Raw genomic sequence first — 21,041 nt, 5'->3', positions numbered from 1 at the left:
TTTTCCCAACCTGAGAGTATTCCCTTTGGAGGTAGTACCTTAAAAGCCCAAGGCGAATACCTTGATTCACCATCTGTCTTTACTCGGGGCGCATCAGTTAACGACTTTATCCCCAAGGACCTTTGTTCTGAATGGTATGCGTCCATTGACGCGGCTGTATCCATGGTACGGGCTTGCGGCATAGGGACATTGATGGGCAAGAGTGACATTAAGTCAGCCTTTAGGCTCCTTCCCATACACCTGGACGACTTCAATCTCCTTGGCCTCCAGTTCGAGGGGGATTTACTACGTGGTTCGGACCCTCCCCATGGGATGTTCGATTTCGTGTGCTCTCTTTGAGAGCTTCAGTGCTTTCTTTGCCTGGGTGCTCACGGGACGAATGGGATCCAAGTCAGTCATCCACTACTTTGATGACTTCCTGGGCAGGCCTGGCTGGCACGCCCCAATGCCAGGCGTTGATGACGGCATTTGACTTGTTATGTTCATGTTTGGGGGGTGCCCTTAGCTCCCGAGAAGACGGAGGGACCATCCTCTAGGATCATTCCTGGGGATAGAGTTAGACACCACCACGCAGTCTTGCAGACTGCCTCCCGAGGAATTAGACAGGACACGACCTAAACTGGAAGAAGTGTCACACCTTAAGAAGGTGACCCTCAGGCAACTTCAGGGGATTACTGGACTGATTAGTTTCGCTGCCGGGTGGTCGCACCCGGCAGGGCATTTCTACGTTAGACTGTACACGTCCATACAGGGTCCAAGCTCACCCCACCATTGGGTGCGGCTTAATGCAGGGGCCAGAGAAAACTTGCATGTTTGGAAGACATTCCTGACCCAGTTCGATGGGGTTTCTTTCTGGCGGCAAGATTTGCTTCTCCCAGCAGATTTGCAATTACACTCTGACGCACCGGGTTCCCTCGGCTTTGGGTGATACTCTGTGACTGATGGTGCCAGTCCCCATGGCCTGCTGACTGGGCAGCAGCTGGTATTTGTAGGGATCTCACTTTCTGGGAATTCTTCCCATTAGTTGTAGCCATAGAACTGTGGGGTGACCAGTTAGCCACCCGGAGTGTCCACTTTTGGTGCGACAACCTGGCTGTTGTCCACGTAGTTAATTCCTTATAATCTAAGAACGGGTGATGCAATGGCTCGCTTTTTCATGAGCAGAGCCCTGGCTCTGAACGCCCTGTTCTCAGCGCGCCATGTTCCAGGTGTGAAGAATGGCGCCGCTGATGCTTTATCCCATAGACAGCTAACCAGATTCCGGGCATTGGCGCCCAGGGTACAGAGCCTCCCAGACAACATGCCCCGGCGGTTATGGAGCCTGACGGGAATACCGAGCCCTGGACGCGAGAAGTAGATCGGGCCATTTGGGCTGTCTTTAGCCCCAAGTACCCGGGCTGCTTACCAAATAGCAGGTGATGAGTTATGGATTTCCGGTTGGAATGGGGTTACATGCAGTCCTGGCCCGTACCTGTTGACCAGTTATTGGAGCACTGCGTGCTGTTACATCAACGGGGTTATTCATTATGACCATCAGGGGTAGGCTGGCAGGCCTGGCGGTATTGCCAAGGCTCGCGCGTTACCGACACCGACAATGACTTTTGCATAGAAGGATGTTGGAAGGATGGTCCCGGGAACGGCCCTGCCCGGTGGCTGATGCCCGACGACCTTTCTCCATCCCACAGCTGTCCGCCCTAAGCGAAACACGGGTCAGGCTGTGCACTTCACACTATGAAGCCTGCCTGTTCCACGCGACAGCCATGATGCTCTTTTTGGGAGCCTTTCGGATAAGTGATGTTTTGGCCACATCCTATAGGGATAACAGCTTGCGCACGTCACAATTGTGCGACGTGCAAAATAGCGAGACAGGGGTCTCACTCTGCCTGTGCTGATCCAAAATGGACCAACATGGCCGGGGAGCAAGGGTTACCTTAGCGCCGGCAGCTGATAAGAAGGTGCGCCTGGTTTCAGCCTTGGTGGCCTTCCGCGCTAGCTGCGGTGGAGACTCGGGGGAATTTTTTCCACCACACTAACGGGGCCCCTCTAACCAAGTACCAGTTTTGGACGGTCACATCTAGAGCCTTAGTTCAGATAGGCTCTGACCCGTCAAGGTTTGGCACGCATTCCTTTCAGATGTGTGCCGCCACCGAAGCTGCGGCATTGGTTTTCGCGGATGACGGGATCTGGCTATTGGGTGCTGGAGGTCATCCACCTTCCAATCTTATGTTAGGGCCCTTCATTAGGGTTCCCACCTTATCAGCGGTGTTTAACTTCTGTTTTGTCTTCCAGCTGGTTCTGCTTCCAGGCCTGCCGTATGGCTCTGTGGCCACAGTTTCATTTTTCAGGCCGGAAGGTATGCTGCGAGGTCATCTTCTGGATCGCAGCTGTCCCTGGGCCTGTGGATTGATGTTGTCTGGTCGTCCGCCCCAAGTTGCTGGTATCCACCTTGGGGGCAGTGACCTTGGAGTTTTGAAGGGTGTGGCAGTGAGCTGTCAAGCCCGCGATGACCTCTGGGCCATCGCTTCTGCTCTTCCGGACACGCGTATCATGTGGTCCAAGATTCTACCCAGACTTGTCTGGCAGAATGCTTGTCACCTAAGGCTGTCAACAAGGCCAGGTTACAGTTAACCAGGCTCTTGGCAAGGTGGTAAGGGAGTTGGGGGGTCAAGTAGTAAACATCCCCTGATAAAGTTTTCAACGCCCTGGCTCTACCGAGCCAACGGCATTCACCTCTTAGATGAGGGGAATGCCATTTTTCTGTCGGGCCTGCAGAGGTGCCTCCAGGACTTAGTACAGGAGGTTGGCGGGGAGCCGGGGGGCCAAGATTGAGATCTGACCCCCCCTCCATGGCAGGTTAGGGGCGGGAATGGGCAGTAGGAGCAACCACGCATGCTCCTTTGGGCATCTCTTAAAGGGATGATGGACCGACTCTCTCCAGGAACTATAGGTTTTACAACTTACAATGTAAATGCCTCTACAATTCAGTAATTACAATATTCTCACTTGGTTTCTATGCAACAGGGCTGTGTTAAGATGTACAGTGTGTATTCATCTAGAAAAATCTACATTCATCTTTGCAGTTCTTTGTGTGCAACTACTTACACTTCAATCCTACAGTTAGAGATTATTGTTTTAATATAAGAGTATTTTTATAAGTTTTTTTTAAAGGACTCATTTGACTCACATAGGCATTTTGTCTATCTTAGCAAAAGCAAAGAAAGAACACTAATCAGGTGTAATGCAAGACCACCCAAAAGATGATTGTGGTACTAAGGAATGGGAAAAATAATTAGGAGGATGGGTTATGACAAATTCCATTAGAATATCTTTTCTTAGCTGCTTTTGGAACAGTTTGGAAGACTGAGATATTTCAGTCTTCTGGAATATCCGAAGTCTTCCATATTTCTGAAGGAATTTGATGTTATGGTCCCTGTGAATCTGGATGGCATGAAGCTGGGAAGGCTGAAGACTGAATTATTATACTTTTCGATCAGAAAATAATAATGAGTGGAGCTATGAGTGAGTAATCAAAATGCGTTCTCATCTTTCTTTTCTCTTATGTTAAGTTAAATCATTTTCTGCATTAATACAATCAAAATTGTTGAATTTAAAATCCTTTCTTACATTGGTTCTTTTAAAATGAAAGTTGACTTGAACAGAATAAATGTGTATGGTGTACAGCCTATCCAGTTTTAGATCTAAGCTTAATTTTTTTAAAAATATTTTTTCTACTATTTACAGTGCAATTTTAGAATGTAGAATGGATGTTGGTTCTTACCTGATACGTCCATTCTCATGCAGATTGAGAGGGGAATCCAAGATGAATGGGTCATCTCTGTCTTCTAGCTCTATAGAATGCATTGATTGAACTGAAGACATGTCTCCCTCCTCTTGGCCTCCAGTCCATGAAAGGAAGTTGAGGCGAACGAAGAGCAACTGTATTCAAATTAAAGAGAACTCTGGAATAACAAACAAGCAGCAACAACTGCAAAAAACCCGCCAACACACAGACCATCCATCACTACCACCCGGAAAACCACCAGACCATACACCAGATGGGACTGGATTCCCCTATTGATCCACATGAGAATGGACATATCAGGTAAGAACAAACATCCATTCTCCATGCTCTGATGGGGAATCCAGGATGGGACATACCAAAGCAGTTTGACAGTCTCAAGGCGGGAAACAGTCTAGTCTGAAACTTCAGCCTCCACAAAACCCATCGGAGGAACGGCCTGCCAAAGGCGGCATCAGATGATGCATACACATCTAGGCAGTAGTGTCTTATAAAAGGTGATGACCAGGTTACTGCCAGCAGATCTTCTCCACAAACACCTGAGAAGCCCAGGACGCAGAAGTGGCTGCACACCTAATTGAGTGGACTATGATACCCCCAGGCACTGGGAGCGACTGAAGCTTGTAGGACTTGGCTATACAGGCCCTAAGCCATCTACCCAGAAGATGGCTTAGGGCCTATAGGTGATACCTTTTGACCCAAAGTAGGGGACAAGAACAACACAAATAGTGATTCCGACTTCTGGAATGATGAGGTCCTGGATATGTAAATGCAGAGCCCTCCACCTCACATCTAGAGTATGCCAATTGCATTCCAAGTTGTGACTAGGCCGTTGACAGAAAGCAGTCTAGATCAATTCCTGGGCTTGGTGGAACCATGAGTTGATCTTAGAGAGAAATGCGGGATCCAGTTACTGGACTGCCCTATTACAAGGAAACACAAAGATCCATATGGACCAACAGTGCCACCAACTCTGAAATCTGCCTTGCTTATGTTATAGCCATTAGGAAGACCACCTTCAGAGAGAGAAAATGAAGGCTGGCTCAAAAGGAGAAAGGGTGAGGGTGTGTAGAACCTTGGAGAGATCCCAAGTTGGAAACAGAAGGCCTAAGATTAGAAGCCCACCTGAGGAAAGAGTGCTCCTGGGATGACTAGCTAACTAACCAGGAGAGGAACACTGCAGGACCGAATCCAAGGTCACCAGCTGGCACCTCAAGGTGTTGTGAGAAAGCCCCTGAAGCATGTCCTCATGGTGGAAATCCAGGACATCCCCTACTGGTGCCACAACCAGGTCCCGATTCCGCCCAGAATACCAGGTAGAGAATGAGTGCCAGGTCGCCTCATAAATATGAGTCATGGACGATCGCCTCGCCACCTGGATGACCTAGATGACTCTCCCAAGAAAGATTCTCACCCCTCAGCATTTGCCGCTCAACCTCCATACAGAGAATTGGAATCACTTTGGCTCTTGGGACAGAGCGACTTTCTCTGGGGGACTCTGTCAAGGATGGACGACTGATAGACCCATGAGGTCGGCAAATGACAGTGTCCCAGGACAGTGGGACGCCACCAGAATTATTTCATTTAAAAAGTGATTCATATTTGATCATATCGTATCAATGCTTAATAACTGAGTGAATTGGAAAATGCTAGTTACATGATCACATTTGGGTTCTTGGCAATCAATCTGCATTTACAACCATTTGCAGGGTCCCATAGTTATGTGATTGTAACTTTTCTTTTCTTTTTTCTTTTTTGCTAGAAGCAGTCATTTACTTTAAGCATCCAGCAAAAAAAAAGGCCATTAGCTAAAATGGGTTTGCCTAATAACCACACATTTACTTAACACTGCTGTGTTCTCTTAAAGACTGCTGCACAAAAGGTTGTAAAATCACACATGATCACGTGATTTACAACAGGCATGACTTGAGACTGTAATTTCTGGAACAATTACAGTTGTAACAAGGACTATCTTTAATAAGAATACAAACTGGAAGCACTTTTCTTTAGTCAAATGCTGAATTTTACAGCTGCTTTTTTAAAAGTTGCTTTCTTCACATGAAAGAGATTGATTTTTTATTTTAAAACCTGAAAGAACTGCTGAAGTATTAATAAAAAAAAACTTCAAGTGCAAGATGAAGTCAGGTTTTGGTCAGAGGTGAGGTTCTACTGGTTCTAACAGGCCCTCTAGAACTGATTGTTAACTTTCTAAGAAGTTCTGAGAACAGGTTGTTAGAAGAAATATCTTTTTATTTTTGTCCATTTTAGGGATTATAACATTCTGGTGTTTTCTATGCTGCTCTTTGGGCTCTCTCCTTTGGCTCTCTGTCCTATCACTGACTAGCCTCACCCCTCACCTTCCCCTTCCTCACCTAGCCTGAGAAGGTAAGGGCGACAGCGGGAATAGAGAAGCGGACAGGCTCCGGTGATCTCCTTATCTTCCTTCTCTCATATGGGGGAGGAGGGGCACAGCCAAATGATGGCCAGATCCTTAGGGCTCTGTACCTGCCTTCGTGCCATATTTGTGCGTAAGGCAGCCTATGCTTCCTGCTGCTTCAGGCTGGAGCTTATGCCCTCCCTGCTCAGCCAAAAAGCTGTGTGTGTGTGTGTGAATCAGTGAGAGTAAGTGACATAGAACTGGCCATGCCAACCAGATTTTGTGGTTCCCAGTGTTTTGTTTTCTCTGGGAAACAGGACCAAATGGCTCTTTCAACCCCTTCTATAGCCTAATCTTTATTGCCCTGCTTACAGAAACTGCTTGTCCATTTACCCTACTTGCCAGTATACCTAGACTTACGGTCTGGAGGGGTTTTACTTTTTCTTTGCTGGTACTTTTTCTTGGCTAGCTAGAAAGATTGACGTTCGAACATGAATTTACATATCCTTTCTAATTTTAAACTGGTCTAAAACTGTTTTTTGCTGAAGTTGGTGCTTGGTGATGCTTAAGCCTGTGTTTATTGATGGTATAATTTTCCCTATTCAGCTTTGTTTGGAAGGAAAAAAATGTTAATATCTGTTCCTGAAAAAAGATAGCTTTAGAAATCTGGCTAGTAATTGGTTGTTCTAGTAATTGGTTTAACAAGCAACAGCTACTGTGTTTGCTCCTTTGCTTCATTCTAGTTAGGCTTATCTCAACTGCTTTTTCTGTCTGGGGAGGGATTCTTCCTTCACTGCTTTAGAGGTTCTTGGCACTGTCCTTTTGGGGAGTACTTCCAAGAGGCAGGATGCAAGCTTGCACTGGTTTTTTATTGCTTTCTGGGGGGCATGTGATCTTTCCTTAAATTTGGATGATTTCCTTAGGATATCTTATGAGATGGGTGAGACCATCTAGTATGGTGCAAATGGATATAAGGATTGCTTCTCCTGGGTGTGCTCTTTCTGGACAGCTTAAATAACGTCTTTGCTAAAAGCTTTCACTTTATGAACAAGAGTTGGTGGCTGATAGTTATCATTGCATTTGAACTATTTTAATTCTTCAAGTTGCTCTGACACACTGCCTGATTTGTTACTCCAGCTTTTTGCAAGCAAAGCAGCTTTTTATAGTTTTGTACAGGTAATCTTTGACTTACAACAGTTTATTTAGTGATCATTCAAAGTTACAATGGACTACTGAAAAAAAATGACTTATGACCATTTCCCCCCCTTATGACCGTTGCAGAATCCCTATGGTCACAAGAGGCCAGGCGAAGAGACGCTCCCCTTGACATGAGTGACATCGAGTTGGTCACATCCACCCAATCATATGACTACCTGGCCATGCCGAGTGCACATAAGGACTACTCAAAAGGCTGAAAAAGTTTTTTAAATCCATCCTCGCACTTATGACTGTCCTCACATTTTACGTTTTGCACCCTATCTTGTCCCCATGGTGAAGAGAAGCACCATAGTTGTGAAATATGTGAATATTTTAAGAATTTTTAAAGAATTTAAAGAATATTTTAAGAATGCTGTAACAGGCATAAATGTGAGGATGGCTGTAAGTGCAAGGAATGGTTATAAGTGCGAGGATCAGTCATAATTCACTTTTTCAGCCCTCTGAGTAGTCCCTATGCCCGTAGCCACGCTCACCTGGTCACATGACCAGCTAGCCACGCCCCAAATATGCCACGCCCACCGAATACATTCTTTAAAATTTTGAATCCCAACACTGGTTGTAGTATGTATTTTGCTACTCTGGAAAGTTGAGAAGGATATTGTTGGTTTGTCACTAGAATTTAGTCCTGTAGATATCTTGCCTTTGAAGTTTTGTTTATTTATTTGTATCTCTCATTATTTTTATAAATAAATTAAGGCTGTGAAAGTATTCAACATGCTTTTTCTCTATAGGAACACTCTATGAGGTGACTTGGGTTAAGAGAGTGGTTGCCTTAAAGTCACCCAGCTGGCTTTCATAGCTAAGGCAGAACTTGAACACTCGATTTCCTGCTTTCTGGCCTGGTACCTTAACCATTAGCTTAACCTGGCTCTCTTAATGTCCATTGATCTCCTTCATGATAGATTCTCTGGTGCTCACCTTTATGACAGATGGATGTGGTTCTAAAGCTTTAATATAAGGTGCACGATCCCCACATCTGCCTCAGTGATTTGGAGTCATAGGACTTTGTTAATTCCAGAAAAATGGTATTTTCTCACTTGTCTTTGTAGTATGTTCTGGCCTTTAGAACTTTACCTGACCCTGTATAGGCATGTAGATCTTTTGCTGGTGTTTCTTCCTCCTTCTCTTTCTTTAAATCGTTTTAGTCTTAATCTTTTCCTAGGTTTCCAGTTTCCGAATCACTCTGTTTGTTTTTGTATGCAGTCATGCGGTTCTTGTTTCTTTCAAACAAGTATGTGAAACAGCTTGTCTGGATTCTCTTTGACCACTGCATAATCTTATCCCTATTCTACATACAGAGGCAATAGCCAGATTGGTTAAAGAGCACCCACATATCAAATCTAGTCATTCCGTCCTGTCCCATATGTGTGTTTGATATTCTAATTTAAGTATGATAGCCTAACTTACTCTTTCCGAGCTGTTTCGTTGCTGTTTTGGCATGGTGGGCTGGTTATCTCTGCCAGATGGAAGCAGTACTATAGAAACATAGAAGATTGACGGCGGAAAAAGACGTCACGGTCCATCTAGTCTGCCCTTATACTATTTCTTGTATTTTATCTTAGGATGGATATATGTTTATCCCAGGCATGTTTAAATTCAGTTGCTGTGGATTTACCGACCATGTCTGCTGGAATTTTGTTCCAAGCATCTACTACTCTTTCAGTAAAATAATATTTTATCACATTACTTCTAATCTTTCCCCCAACTAACCTCAGATTGTGCCCCCTTGTTCTTGTGTTCACTTTCCTATTGAAAACACTTCTCTCCTGAACCTTATTCAACCCTTTAACATATTTAAATGTTTCGATCATGTCCCCCCCTTTCCCTTCTGTCCTCCAGACTATACAGATTGAGTTCATTAAGTCTTTCCTGATAAGTTTTATTTATTTTTTATTATATTTCATTTAAGTCACTGTTCAAAATAACAACAAAATAATAAAAAAAATTAAAAATACTTTTAATCCCTCCCCCCCCCCCACGCACACTTAGAGCCACTGCTGCGTCCCTATGGTCAAATAATCAAAATTGGCACCTGACTCTATTTATGAAGATTGCAGTGTCCTGGGGTCATGTGATCAAATTATGCAACCTGACAAGGAATGTCAATAGGGAAACCAGATTCATTGTTAATTTAACAATTGCATTGATTCACTTAAAAAATTGTTTTATGCTTAAGACCTTCCACCATTTTTGTAGCCCCTCTTTGGATCCGTTCAATTTTATCAATATCTTTTTGTAGATGAGGTCTCCAGAACTGAACACAGTATTCCAAATGTGGTCTATAAGGAGAAGGATGTTGTCATATGGCCTTTCTCCCTCCCAAATATCCCCCAACAGCACCTCCTAATCTTTTATTCTATCCAAAGAAAATGAAAGAATCTCTCATTCTCTCCAAAACTGTATTCCTAGCCCACCAATAGTTGCTTCCTTCTTACTACTGTACTTAATTATACTAAGCCATATAATAAATTCTTCTTGGGAATCTATTTGTCATGAAGGCACTGGGATACCCCATGAGAGGTGGTTAAAAAAAATCAAGATGGAGGTCACAGTGGTGTCACTGAAGTTCTGTTTATTTTTTAAGATGTATTGTCCCACTGTGGCCACAACTTTCGGACCACACTACTTATTGCTCCATCACTGGCAAGGAACGATTCTATATACAGGAAAGTTTCAGGAGCCAAAATAAAACCTTTGTTCCTCTCCTTGCCACTTTTGCTTTGTTTCTGTCACGTCACCAAGGCGAAAGGTTCTAAATAACACTCTGTTTTTTGTTGCAGAAGTGACTCTTAAGGTTCACGTCAGTGATGCCAGCACACATCAGCCAGTCACGGAAGCCTTTATCGAGATTTTTACCAACCAGGTTCCAATTGCTTCAGGAAACACCGGAGCAGATGGTACTGCCTTTATCAAGTTTGAGTATAAGCTGGACAGTCAGCTAATTGTTACTGCAACTAAACAAGCTTATGTGCCAAATTCTGCGCCATGGAAACCTGTAAGATTGCCTGGTAAGAGATTTTTTATTTTTGTTCCGAGGTTAGATTTTACTTATAAAAAAATGAGGGGAAGAGGCAGAAGGAGGGAGAGATACTTGTTATAATATGACTTGATGCTTTTTATAGAATCGTGGGTTCGTCACCATAGTTCCCTCTGAGCAATCGCTCACTTAAAAATCATCATCAACTCAGAGTTTTCCAAACCTGCCCAGAAGCCGAGAGGGAAAGAGTGAGAGGGAAGGAGAGAGAGAGGAAGAGAGGAAGAGAGAGAAACAGATAGAAAAAAGAGAGGAAGGAAAAGAGAAAGAAAAAGAATGGGAGTAAGGAAGAGAGAAAGAAAATCAAAATCTAGTTTGAAACTAGCTCAACTATTTAAGTGGCATTTTGATATTGATAGAGTTGCCCTATTATGAGCTCACTGTTATAGACACACAGTACAGTATTTTATTTTGAAATTCTCTGAGGCAAAACAGGGTGGGTTTTTTATTTGTTTGCTTGCTTGCTTGCTTGCTTGCTTGCTTGCTTGCTTGCTTGCTTGCTTGCTTGCTTGCTTGCTTGCTTGCTTGCTTGCTTGCTTGCTTGCTTGCTTGCTTGCTTGCTTATTTGTTTGTTTATTTATTTATTTATTTATTTATTTATTTATTTATTATTTCTGTGCCGCCCAGTCCCGAAGGGACTGCCGCTCAGACACTATACTTTTCCACCCACCCACCCCAAAAAATTAGAGGGAACACTGTTCGTCATGTGTTATAATTGAACAATTTTGCTAATGTGAACTCGTTAAGGAGTATCTTTGAAAATGTAAGGGTCCCTTTTCCTGACGAGTCCTGAATAAAGTAATATGTTTTAGATAAAGAATAGAGGAGTAATTTACGCAGAGTGGTGCCATTTGATTTCTCAATATATCCTTACCCATCCCCTTGACTCCAATCTTATTCCACTGGGGAATGTTGGGAGTTGAAGTCTAAACATTTTAGGGATGATTGAGAAACATTGGGGTAAACTTTGAATCTACAAGCATGGAACAAACCTTTTGCAGTTATTCTGCCTATTATTGTACTTAAGAAATGGTGAATAATTGGATGTTGTTGTTTCTCCAGCTTCTAATTAAAAATTGGCAGAAGGAATTTGTATGAGTCAAGGACACGTTAACAGACGAAGGGTGGAGAATATTTATTTTTGCAATTAAGTTAATTCTTGTTTAGGACTTTCTTAAGTAAAGGATTTGCTATTAATATTCGAGAGTGGTGTGTGTGCAAATTTAACTATCACTGAAATCCAAAACTGCACTTTTGGGAAAGATGGCATTTGAAATGAGTGTTTGTTTTCCAAAGAAACAGTTTCAGAGCATTCTCCATCAAATCTATTAGGCATGTTGCCAGCTCTCTCAATGGGAAGGAACTATTATTTCGTCCCCTTTGTGTCTGTTAAATGGCCAAATGAGGGAGTTAAAATAGCAACCAAATGAAAAAAGTACCTATTGTGCATATTTGCCTATTATTCAAAGATCACCAAGAAACAATCCTGCCTAACTTGTTCTTATGGTCATTATTAGGATTATTGTTTCTATTATTATATTTTATTACGTATTTTTGAAAATGAAGAATAGAAAATTAAATTAGTCAAAAGAAAAAAGAAAAATAAAAGAAAAAATAAAGTACAATAGTACACAGGGATTATAGAATTAAATTTGTAAAGTAGATTGTTACCTAAAATTAGATAAATTACAGTTAGTTACATAATTTCATTTGGTCATTAATCAGTTTTATTTGAAATCAGTTTCATTACTTAGTTTTATGTAAAAGAATATACCGTATATAGTATTATTTTAAAAACTCTGTCATTGTTAAAATTTAATGTATAAATATTAACTGCAGTAATAATATTGTATAAATCATAAAATAATAATAATAATTTATGTCTAAGTAATGGAAGATCTATACTTATTTAACACGATTATTTAATTTTAGAAAAAATGTTCCTCTTATTAATTGTTCTAACTGTCAGGAAACTTCTTAGTTTTAGATCGTTTCTCTCCTTAATTAGTTTCCATCCAATGCTTCCTGTCCTGCCCTCAGGTGCTTTGGAGAAATAGCTTGTGGCAATCCCTGAGATATTGGAACATTGCTATCATGTGACCCTCTAGTCTTTCTGTTAATTAAACTAGCCATGCCCAGTTCCAGCAATCATTCTTTTATTTGTTTTAATGTCCAGTCCCCTAATCATCTTTGTTGCTCTTCTCTGCACTCTTTCTAAAGACTCGACATCTTTTGTACATTGTGCAATCACAACTGGATTCAGTATTCCAAGTGTATGTAACTGGCTGCAGTTTTTCAAATGTATTTTAATTTAACAGGTGGAGAGCCACATGGTGATTCTATTTGGTTTACAATTAGAAAAGTATATATTCTCCAATCCACGTTTTTAGCATTGATTTTAATTTTTTTTCTTGTTTCTGTGATTATGCAATGCTTAGGACATAAGTTGAGATTGTATGTAAGAAAGAAATTTATCATAATGAAAGAGCTAAAATTTGAGAAAAAAACAGTTAAATTTGTTATTGGTTCTTCTCAAAATGTTTACTTTGACTAAAATCCAAAGGAAAAATTCAATAGACAAGACAAAACTTGACAAGAACATTAAAAATGTGAGTTAAAAGGACAAAACCCAAAACAAAATATATTTGAACAATGACAATAATAATTTGCAAAGCAGGTCCAAAATTTATAAACCTCTGCATGTATTTACAATCCAATCAACCTTATATTGTACAGTCATGTGTATACTTCCTTGAGTTCTTTTATGTATCTGAACATAATAAAAATAATCCAGTAAAAAGTAGATAAATACAACCTTAGAGGAACAGCGGCTCATGACATATTATTCTATGTCATCATTTATTTTTGAAAAAGAAAGCCAAAACGAGGAAGCTCTGTGTGAAAAACTAAGTACTGCTTCCATAGATATGAAGAAGTTAATCAGTTTATCATCAGCAAGTATAATTTCCTCTATAAAAACAGAAATTTTAGGAATTTGCTGGCCTCCAGCATAGAGCAGTGTATTGATACAATATCAAAGGATAAAGACACCAGCATCTTAGAGTTGTTGCTGCCCATCAGACTGGGAAAGGTTTTTAATCAATCTTCCCAGGAATGGATGAAATTTACTTCAGGGTCAGACCATGCAATACTCAGAGAAATTGCAAAAATCCAAGAGTTGCATCTCGAACTCTTCAGGCCTGAGTTAGAATGTTGTATTGTAGAATTAGAAAAAGATTGAATAATTATGGTTTGTTTGGAAAGGTGGGCAGGAGAAACATCTCTAAAAAGAACATGGCAGCAAGGCTTAAGTTTGCAGAGTTGTATCTGATCAAATCACAAGACTTCCGAAATGTTGTCATTTGGACAGTTGAGATGTTTGGAAATAATTCACAGTGCCGTGTTCGGTTAAACCAAACACACCATATCAGCACAAATATCTCAGACCAACCATCAAGCCACAATAGTGCAGGGATGATGAGCACTACAATGATTTGGACTTGTTTTGTAACCACGAGGTTACAAACCACATCTTGCAATCATTGTCAAATTAACTCCTTAGTATACAAAGTCAAATGTGAGGCCATTTGTCCAGCAGCTAAAGCTTGGAGAATATTGGGTAGTGCAACAAGATAATGATCCCAAGCACACCAGATCTAGAACAGAATAACTGAAAAAGAAAATAATCAAGGTGATACAAATGGCTCAGGCAAAATCCAGACCTCAGCCTGATTGAGATGCTGTGGCAAGACCTCAAGAGAGTTGTGCATAAATAAATGTCTGTGAAACCACAACGAACTGAAGCAATATTATAAAGAATGGGCCAAAATTGCTTCACAACAATATACCTAATTTTTCAGTGATGGCTTCTCCATTTTGGCTTTCTTTTCTAAAATGAATATGACACTGTATATGACGGTAATGACAAAACTGTTAGACACCGATTGCCCAGACTGCGCATGAGAGCATTCCCAAACTGAAACTGCGAATGTGCACATGCGCGGACATGTGTTCATGCACAGCAGAGACCAGAAGACCAGCTGGCCAGTGGGAGGCGACGCCTCCCATCACTGGCAGCATGGCAAGAGGTTAGATCTTTTTCCTTCGTCATTTCCTTTGTCAGGGAAACAAAAGCTCATGAAAGAAACATCACAGAGATCTGACCTGGGGCGGTGGCACGCATGCCAGCAGAAAGGACTCTGCATGCAACCTCTAGCACGCGTGCAATAAGTTTGCCATCACCGGTATTATGATAGGTTACATGTTATTGTTCACTTGAAGTTGCCTTTGCCTACCTTTAAGCACTGCTAAAGCCAGTTGGTTTTTACTATAGCCTGATATATAAAGCCAGAGAATGCAAAGAGGGTGTGTTTTCTTTTTCACATGGCAGATATGAAGAAAAGGTGGTTAGCAGATTAAGCAACAAAGTCAAAGCCCTCACTTTTTATAATTTACTCATAGAAATTCTACAATGGTTTCTTTACTATAAACCACCCCAAGCATGATCTGATCTGTTTAGGATCAAATATCTTCGTTTAGTCCTTAATATTCAGGTTCCCCAAAAATAAGACATCCCCTGATAAATAAGCCCAATCGGGCTTTTGAGCGCACGACAGTAAGGTCAAGCAGTTATTTCAGGGTTCAAAAAATATGTTTATATTTTCAAATAAAAAAGAAAACATTCTTTTTTTTCAAATGATTCCCAGAAAATTTCATCTTTATTTTGGAATATTTTAAAAAATATATTGTTTTTCCCAAGAACAAGAGAAGCAGATAAATCATAACCCAAGTGTCCGCAAAGAAAAATTGGAGTTTTTTCCCTCAAAATCAAAAATGTTTTTGAAAAGGGGAATTTTCCCATCAAGAGATAAGCAATAAATATCAAAACTCTTTCTTTTTATGAACTAGAAAGAAGAACATTTGTAATCTAATCCTATATAAGTCCATTTGGATGGCTTTATGTATCAGAAAATACATTTTCATCATGAACTGAAAATGGAAGTGGCTTGAAGTTTAATAATAAACAGGAAAAGAACAGAAAAAAAAAGTTGTAAAAGTCCAGCAAGGGTTTATAAAATATATCAGCAATCAGTTCATCGTAAAGCTAAAAATATTAAAGCTTTAAAAAGTGCAATTAAAATTAATGCGTTCTTAGGAAAAATGAACAGCAGAAGAGAAAAGATGGTAAAAGACTCAACCTTCCAATCTTTCCTTTCCAAGAATTGTGGTCTCCAAGATCCTCTCTTCTCCAGGTGCAATGATCATCCAAAGGTCATCTTGGACTCTTCTTAGTCTCTCCTTCATAAAACATGGAGCAAAGCCTCTCTAAGTTTTGGCGGCCTAAAATTGTTGATAGCATTTTTGAAAGTTAAATGTGTATCATAGGAGAAAAATCTATTTCTATAAGTTGCTGAAATTAAACATTTTTGTTTGCTATTTCAAATGCCACTAACTTTTTTCCCCTTTACTGAGAAGATTTACAAATACCCTTCCTCTGAAAAAAGCTTGAAATTGCAGATTCATTTTAAATAGCATTGATGATAGCTATGTATGTATGTATGATGAAGGTATGTATGTTATATTTAGAAAAAGCCAACTACTTAAGGAATTTATATATTTATTATATTTATTAGGTTCAAACTCATCTATCAGAAAGAAAGTTATAAACATCAAAACTACAGCTTAATTTTAAAAATAAGCTGAATAAATTTTATATACATCAATCACATTATTCCAGTTGCAAACAGATGCTGCCCATGTGATTAGGGAAGCATCTTTTTATCTTCAAATATTTCACACTAGGGTTTTGTATGTTTGTCACTAAGATTATAAATCCTACAATGATGACTGAGAAAAAAAGTTCACATGAAGAATAACTTTTCTGAAATATTCATTGATCTCTCTATTTTTTCTCTGCTTTTGCCACTTTAAGCTTAACATTTGCCTCTAAACATATTTACAACAACTTGTCTAAACAACAGTATATAGTATTTAGTATATATTATCATCTGATGAATATGTATATTGTGTGTAACATATTTTTGCTGATAAGTGAAAGGAAAGGGAGATTAATACAGATCTATTTCGATCTTATTATGCTCTCATCAGCTAGGCATACCCTTGCTGGGATTTGAACCTGTGTAGGTAGATATATATATGCGTATTGCCTACTGTCCATCTTTGTTAGTTGTATGCTGTTATGCCCTTTGTTAAATGGCATTATAAATAAACATTGGTGGGCATTGGATTTGGTATTGTGTACTGTACTGTTTTTTATTATTGTTGTGAGCCGCCCCGAGTTTGCGGAGAGGGGCGGCATATAAATCCAATAAACCATAAACCAACCAACCATTTATTATTAGTAGTATTAGAATTAGTATTACACACACACACACAGAGGGAGAGAGAGAGAGAGTCTAGAAAGTCTAGAAAGAATATTTGTGTTAATTTTTATTAGTTGCTCCCCATCCCACTGGAATACTTCAATTAACCTTTTTTTAAAATATACAGTGTTTTCGTCCTTGAGCCTTGGCCTTCTTCCTGAGCGGTCAGCGACTCTGATGGTGTATGAGGATGTTGTCCAGATAGTCTCAGGATTTCAAGGTATGGTTGCCTAGAGATGCTTCATTGTCCAGAAAAGAAGGAAGCATTATTTATGATGCATCTTATAGCTCAATTTTATGTCTTTTAATTTCCTTCTATTATATGATGGAGAACTTGAGTGTGTTAGCTAATTCATTTTCTTTGAGCAGTTTTTTGGAGATGTCTTAAAAGGAGAAGATCTGTGGTGAGGATTGGCCCTATTTGATCCTGGTACATTCAAGGGCTTTCTAATTACAGAAGTGCTACAGTTCCTCCATGTGAAATAACAGTGAAGCCAGCTGGTTCTCTTTCTCTCTAATCTGTGGAGGACTTTTATATATGTGTGTCTCTGTGTTACATATATATAATTTATAATACATATAATTTATAATCACATATATAATTTTATTGTATTTTTAAAAATAAAAAATATGCACAACAGTAGCGTTCACCTATCTAGCTTAATTACAGTATGTCACATTAATTAATTATTGATAATTGATTGTTCACCCATGTGAACGACTTATTGTAAGGGTTATGACCTATGCCATAATAAGAGCCTCAAGCCAGTTTTCAAGAAAATTCCAGTTGTTTATTAGGAGCACCATGTCGGCACGGACCTAGTGAAGCCAGTTCTGACCCCACTCAATTTGCGACTTGTCTCTGAGTCTGTTTCCTCCCCAGACCAAGATATGTCATCAGTCACATTCTTCAACAAAGCAATTTTGTGAGTTGTGGAAGTCACTCCCTCTGACCGTTACTGATTTATGTGCAGATGGCCTTGACTTTGGCCAGCTAGGATGTGCGTTGTTTTGACTGAGGTGCAAATTCCTCAATGCATCCCTGATGTTCAATTCCAAATCCACTTGCCTATGGCAACAGGAGAGGTTAGGGAAACTTTGGGAGTTGACATTCAAGTTCACTCGCTTCCTGAAAGCAACCTGTACAAAGCAAAAACAGTTTGAATACAGGTATAAATATTAGGGGCATGATCCCTCCCCCAGGCTTTGCCAGGTTCCTTTCATAGAATTTAGCTTTGAGGTGATCAGCTTGGATGCTTCTGGTCTTTACCCAGAATGCTTCTCATAGAGGGTAGCCCTTCCACTTGATTAAGTATTGGAGTTTCCCCCTGTGCCACCTCTAATAGATTTGCACCTCTAATGGATTTTCCCTCTATGACCACCGGGTTTGGGGGCTCACAGAATAGTAGTCTCAGGGTCACGGGTTTTAAGAGGCTGCTGTGGAATACTGGGTGTATTTTCCCCAGCAGTTGGGGAAATTTCAATTGTACTATGACTGGGTTGATAATTTGCAGCGTGATGGGAAGTAAAAAAGGGGAGTAAGGGATGGCAAAAAAGCAATCTTGGTAGTATAAAATATAACAATTGGTTTAATGAAACAGAAAGTATGTATAAGAGTATTGTATTATTATTGAGAAAATGAAATTGTATATTTGTGATGTAAAGATGTGAAATGAAATAATCGCAAAGGATGGCTCAGTCAAATTCCTCCCTCTAAGGATTCACGTAGGGCTCCCAATAGAGTTTTTGGCTTTCTGACCTCTTCCCATTCCTTCATCCACTCCAGTCTTTCTAGCTCGCTTACGGGTTGTCCCAAGTGTTGGAAGCTAGGAGAGGTGGGTGCAACCTCAACTGCTCTTCCAACAATATTCATCATTTTCTGCTTCAATTGCTAAGGCAGGCATTCTGGGTATCTTGTCTTCTGTGGTCAAAGACAGTTGCAGTTGAGTTCCATTTGAGCTGCTGGTTCCTGTAGTTTCCTGGCCGGGGAAACTCCAGGAGTCCTGTCTCCTTCTGGGTTGCCAGGAACAGGCTTTCTTCAGAGATTCCACCCACTGCCATAGTGGCCTGAGTTTCTCTCCAAGCACCCCAAGTATCGGGGAACAGATGGAGAGTTTGAGGCTCAGGAATCTGTGTCGTTTTGGTTAATTTTTGCCGAGCTGGCTTTTTGACAGGGTTCCAAACAAAACCGAAATAAAAGCAGGAGCCTCAAGCCAGTTTTCAAGAAAAATCTAGATGTTTATTAGGAGCGCCATGTCAGCACAAACCAAGTGAAGCCAGCTTCGACCCAACTCAGTTTGCGCCTTGCCTCTGATCCTGTTTCTCCCTCCCACCAAGGTGTGTCATGAGTCACATTCCCCAATGAAGCAGTTTTGTGAGTTGTAGAAGTCACTCTCTTTCTTAAGTAGTTCTTAAGTAGAAAAGTTTGTAAGAAGAAACAATTTTTCCCATAGGAATCAATGTAAAAGCAAATAATGCATGTGATTGGGGAAACAAGAGGGAGAGTGGAGGTCCTGTTTCCTCCCAGAGGATTCCTAGAGAGGCCCAATGGAGGCTTCTCTCCACCTTTTCCGGTCCTGTTTCCTCCCCGGAGATTCTTAGAGAGGCACCACGGAGGCTACTTCCTGCCTTTTCCGGTTATAGTTTCGGACGATCGGGTTTGTAAGTGGAAAATGGTTCTTGAGAAGAGTCAAAAAAATCTTGAACAGCCGTTTCTTATCTAGAAAAGTTCACAAGTAGAGACGTTTGTAGGTAGACGTACCACTGTATATACACGTCCCCTTGTGATATCACAGGTGATGGAAGTGCCTATATTTGGCTATGGAATCCAGCATTTCCAATCTGGTTCTAGAAACAGCTCCTTTATGATAATTGTGTTCATCGCTTTGACAGGTATTTCTCAAACTGAAAAGTTCTATTTGTTTCCAGTAACTCCATGGCAGTTTCAGCATTGGTGTCCAGGACTCTCTATGTAAAATTTTTCTTTCCTGGGAGGAATTGAGAGTAAATACTGTGAGAAAAACCAATCCTGTACAATCATTTTGATAAGGCAGCTAATCCATAAATTGGACTCAGTCATATTTATCTATTCTATTAAACATATTTTGAGTAATCTATTAAATAAGGTAGCTTTTGTAAGGCGCAACAGTTATGATGCAGATTTCAAAAAACTACCAAGAAGAATAATGGAATTATTGCTTTTTTATTATTTTTATATTGGGTTTTTATTCTTGTGAGTTGGGTGGCCATGTATATACAGTATATTAAAATAAATAAATAAATTCTGCACCAAAGGTAGCACTGAGACTACTTTTGCCCTGAATACTTTCAGAATAGAGCACAAGGTACCTGAGTAATTGTAATTAAGTACTTTATCTAATTTTTTAGTATTTTCCTCTGCTTTGCCAAGTTCTTAAATTGATTTATTCATGATCCTATGTTGATTAAAAACACCACTAAATAAGTAAAACAATTCACTTCTTCAATAGGTATCCCATTTATCTGCCTGTTATATATTGCATGCTTATGTAAAGTAAAGGTTTCCTCTGTCCAGTCATGTCTGACCGTAGGAGGCGGTGCTCATCTCTGTTACTTAGCCAAGGAAACCAGAGTCTTCCGAAGACACTTCTATGGGTCACATGGTCAGCATGATTGTATACCAAGGTGTATGGAATCTGTTAACTTCCGACCAAAGTAATATCTATTTATCAATTTGCATTTGCATGCTTTTGAACTGCTAGGTATGCAGGAGCTGGGGCAAATAACAGCAGCTTACCTGTTGTGCATAAAAATAGCACATTTCATGCTACTTTTACTAATTACCATCATTTTAGATTTGGCTATTAATGTTTATGAAAAAAAGAGCATAGTGTTCACAACACTCTTGTCAGTCTTATTTGTGAACGTGCCTTTAGAACTGTATTACCAGCATATGAAAGGATATTACTAAATTTATCATGGATCTTTGGCATATCAGTGCCTGAATCATATAGGACTGCTGTAATATCAGTGGCATAGAAATCAAAAAGTTTTAGAGTTACAATATAGCCCTGTCTGACATCATTGTTGGTAGATATACTCTTAGTTACATTACATGTGTATAGACTTTCAAATGAATATTTGAATAAAGTCTGAATTCTCTATTTAGGTTGGCCAATGTCTTCCACAAAGTATTTCACTGAAAATAAGACCTATCACGAAAATAACCCTAGCTTGATTTTATGTACATAG

At 40.2% G+C, this 21,041-nt stretch overlaps 1 protein-coding gene across 1 annotated transcript in view; it reads left to right on the top strand.

The window, feature by feature from the left end:
• Positions 1 to 21,041, top strand: part of FAM171A1 (family with sequence similarity 171 member A1) — a 91,979-nt gene that overhangs the window by 28,730 nt on the left and 42,208 nt on the right. The window contains exons 2-3 of the mRNA XM_070727087.1: positions 10,175 to 10,402; positions 16,939 to 17,031. Coding sequence (XP_070583188.1) covers positions 10,175 to 10,402; positions 16,939 to 17,031 — 321 coding nt within the window. The remainder of the gene's footprint in view (positions 1 to 10,174; positions 10,403 to 16,938; positions 17,032 to 21,041) is intronic.

Source organism: Erythrolamprus reginae, chromosome Z (genome assembly GCF_031021105.1).
Source record: "Erythrolamprus reginae isolate rEryReg1 chromosome Z, rEryReg1.hap1, whole genome shotgun sequence".
NCBI lineage: Eukaryota > Metazoa > Chordata > Lepidosauria > Squamata > Dipsadidae > Erythrolamprus > Erythrolamprus reginae.
Note: the sequence above shows the minus strand (reverse complement) of the source record. Positions and strands in the feature narration are given on the sequence as shown.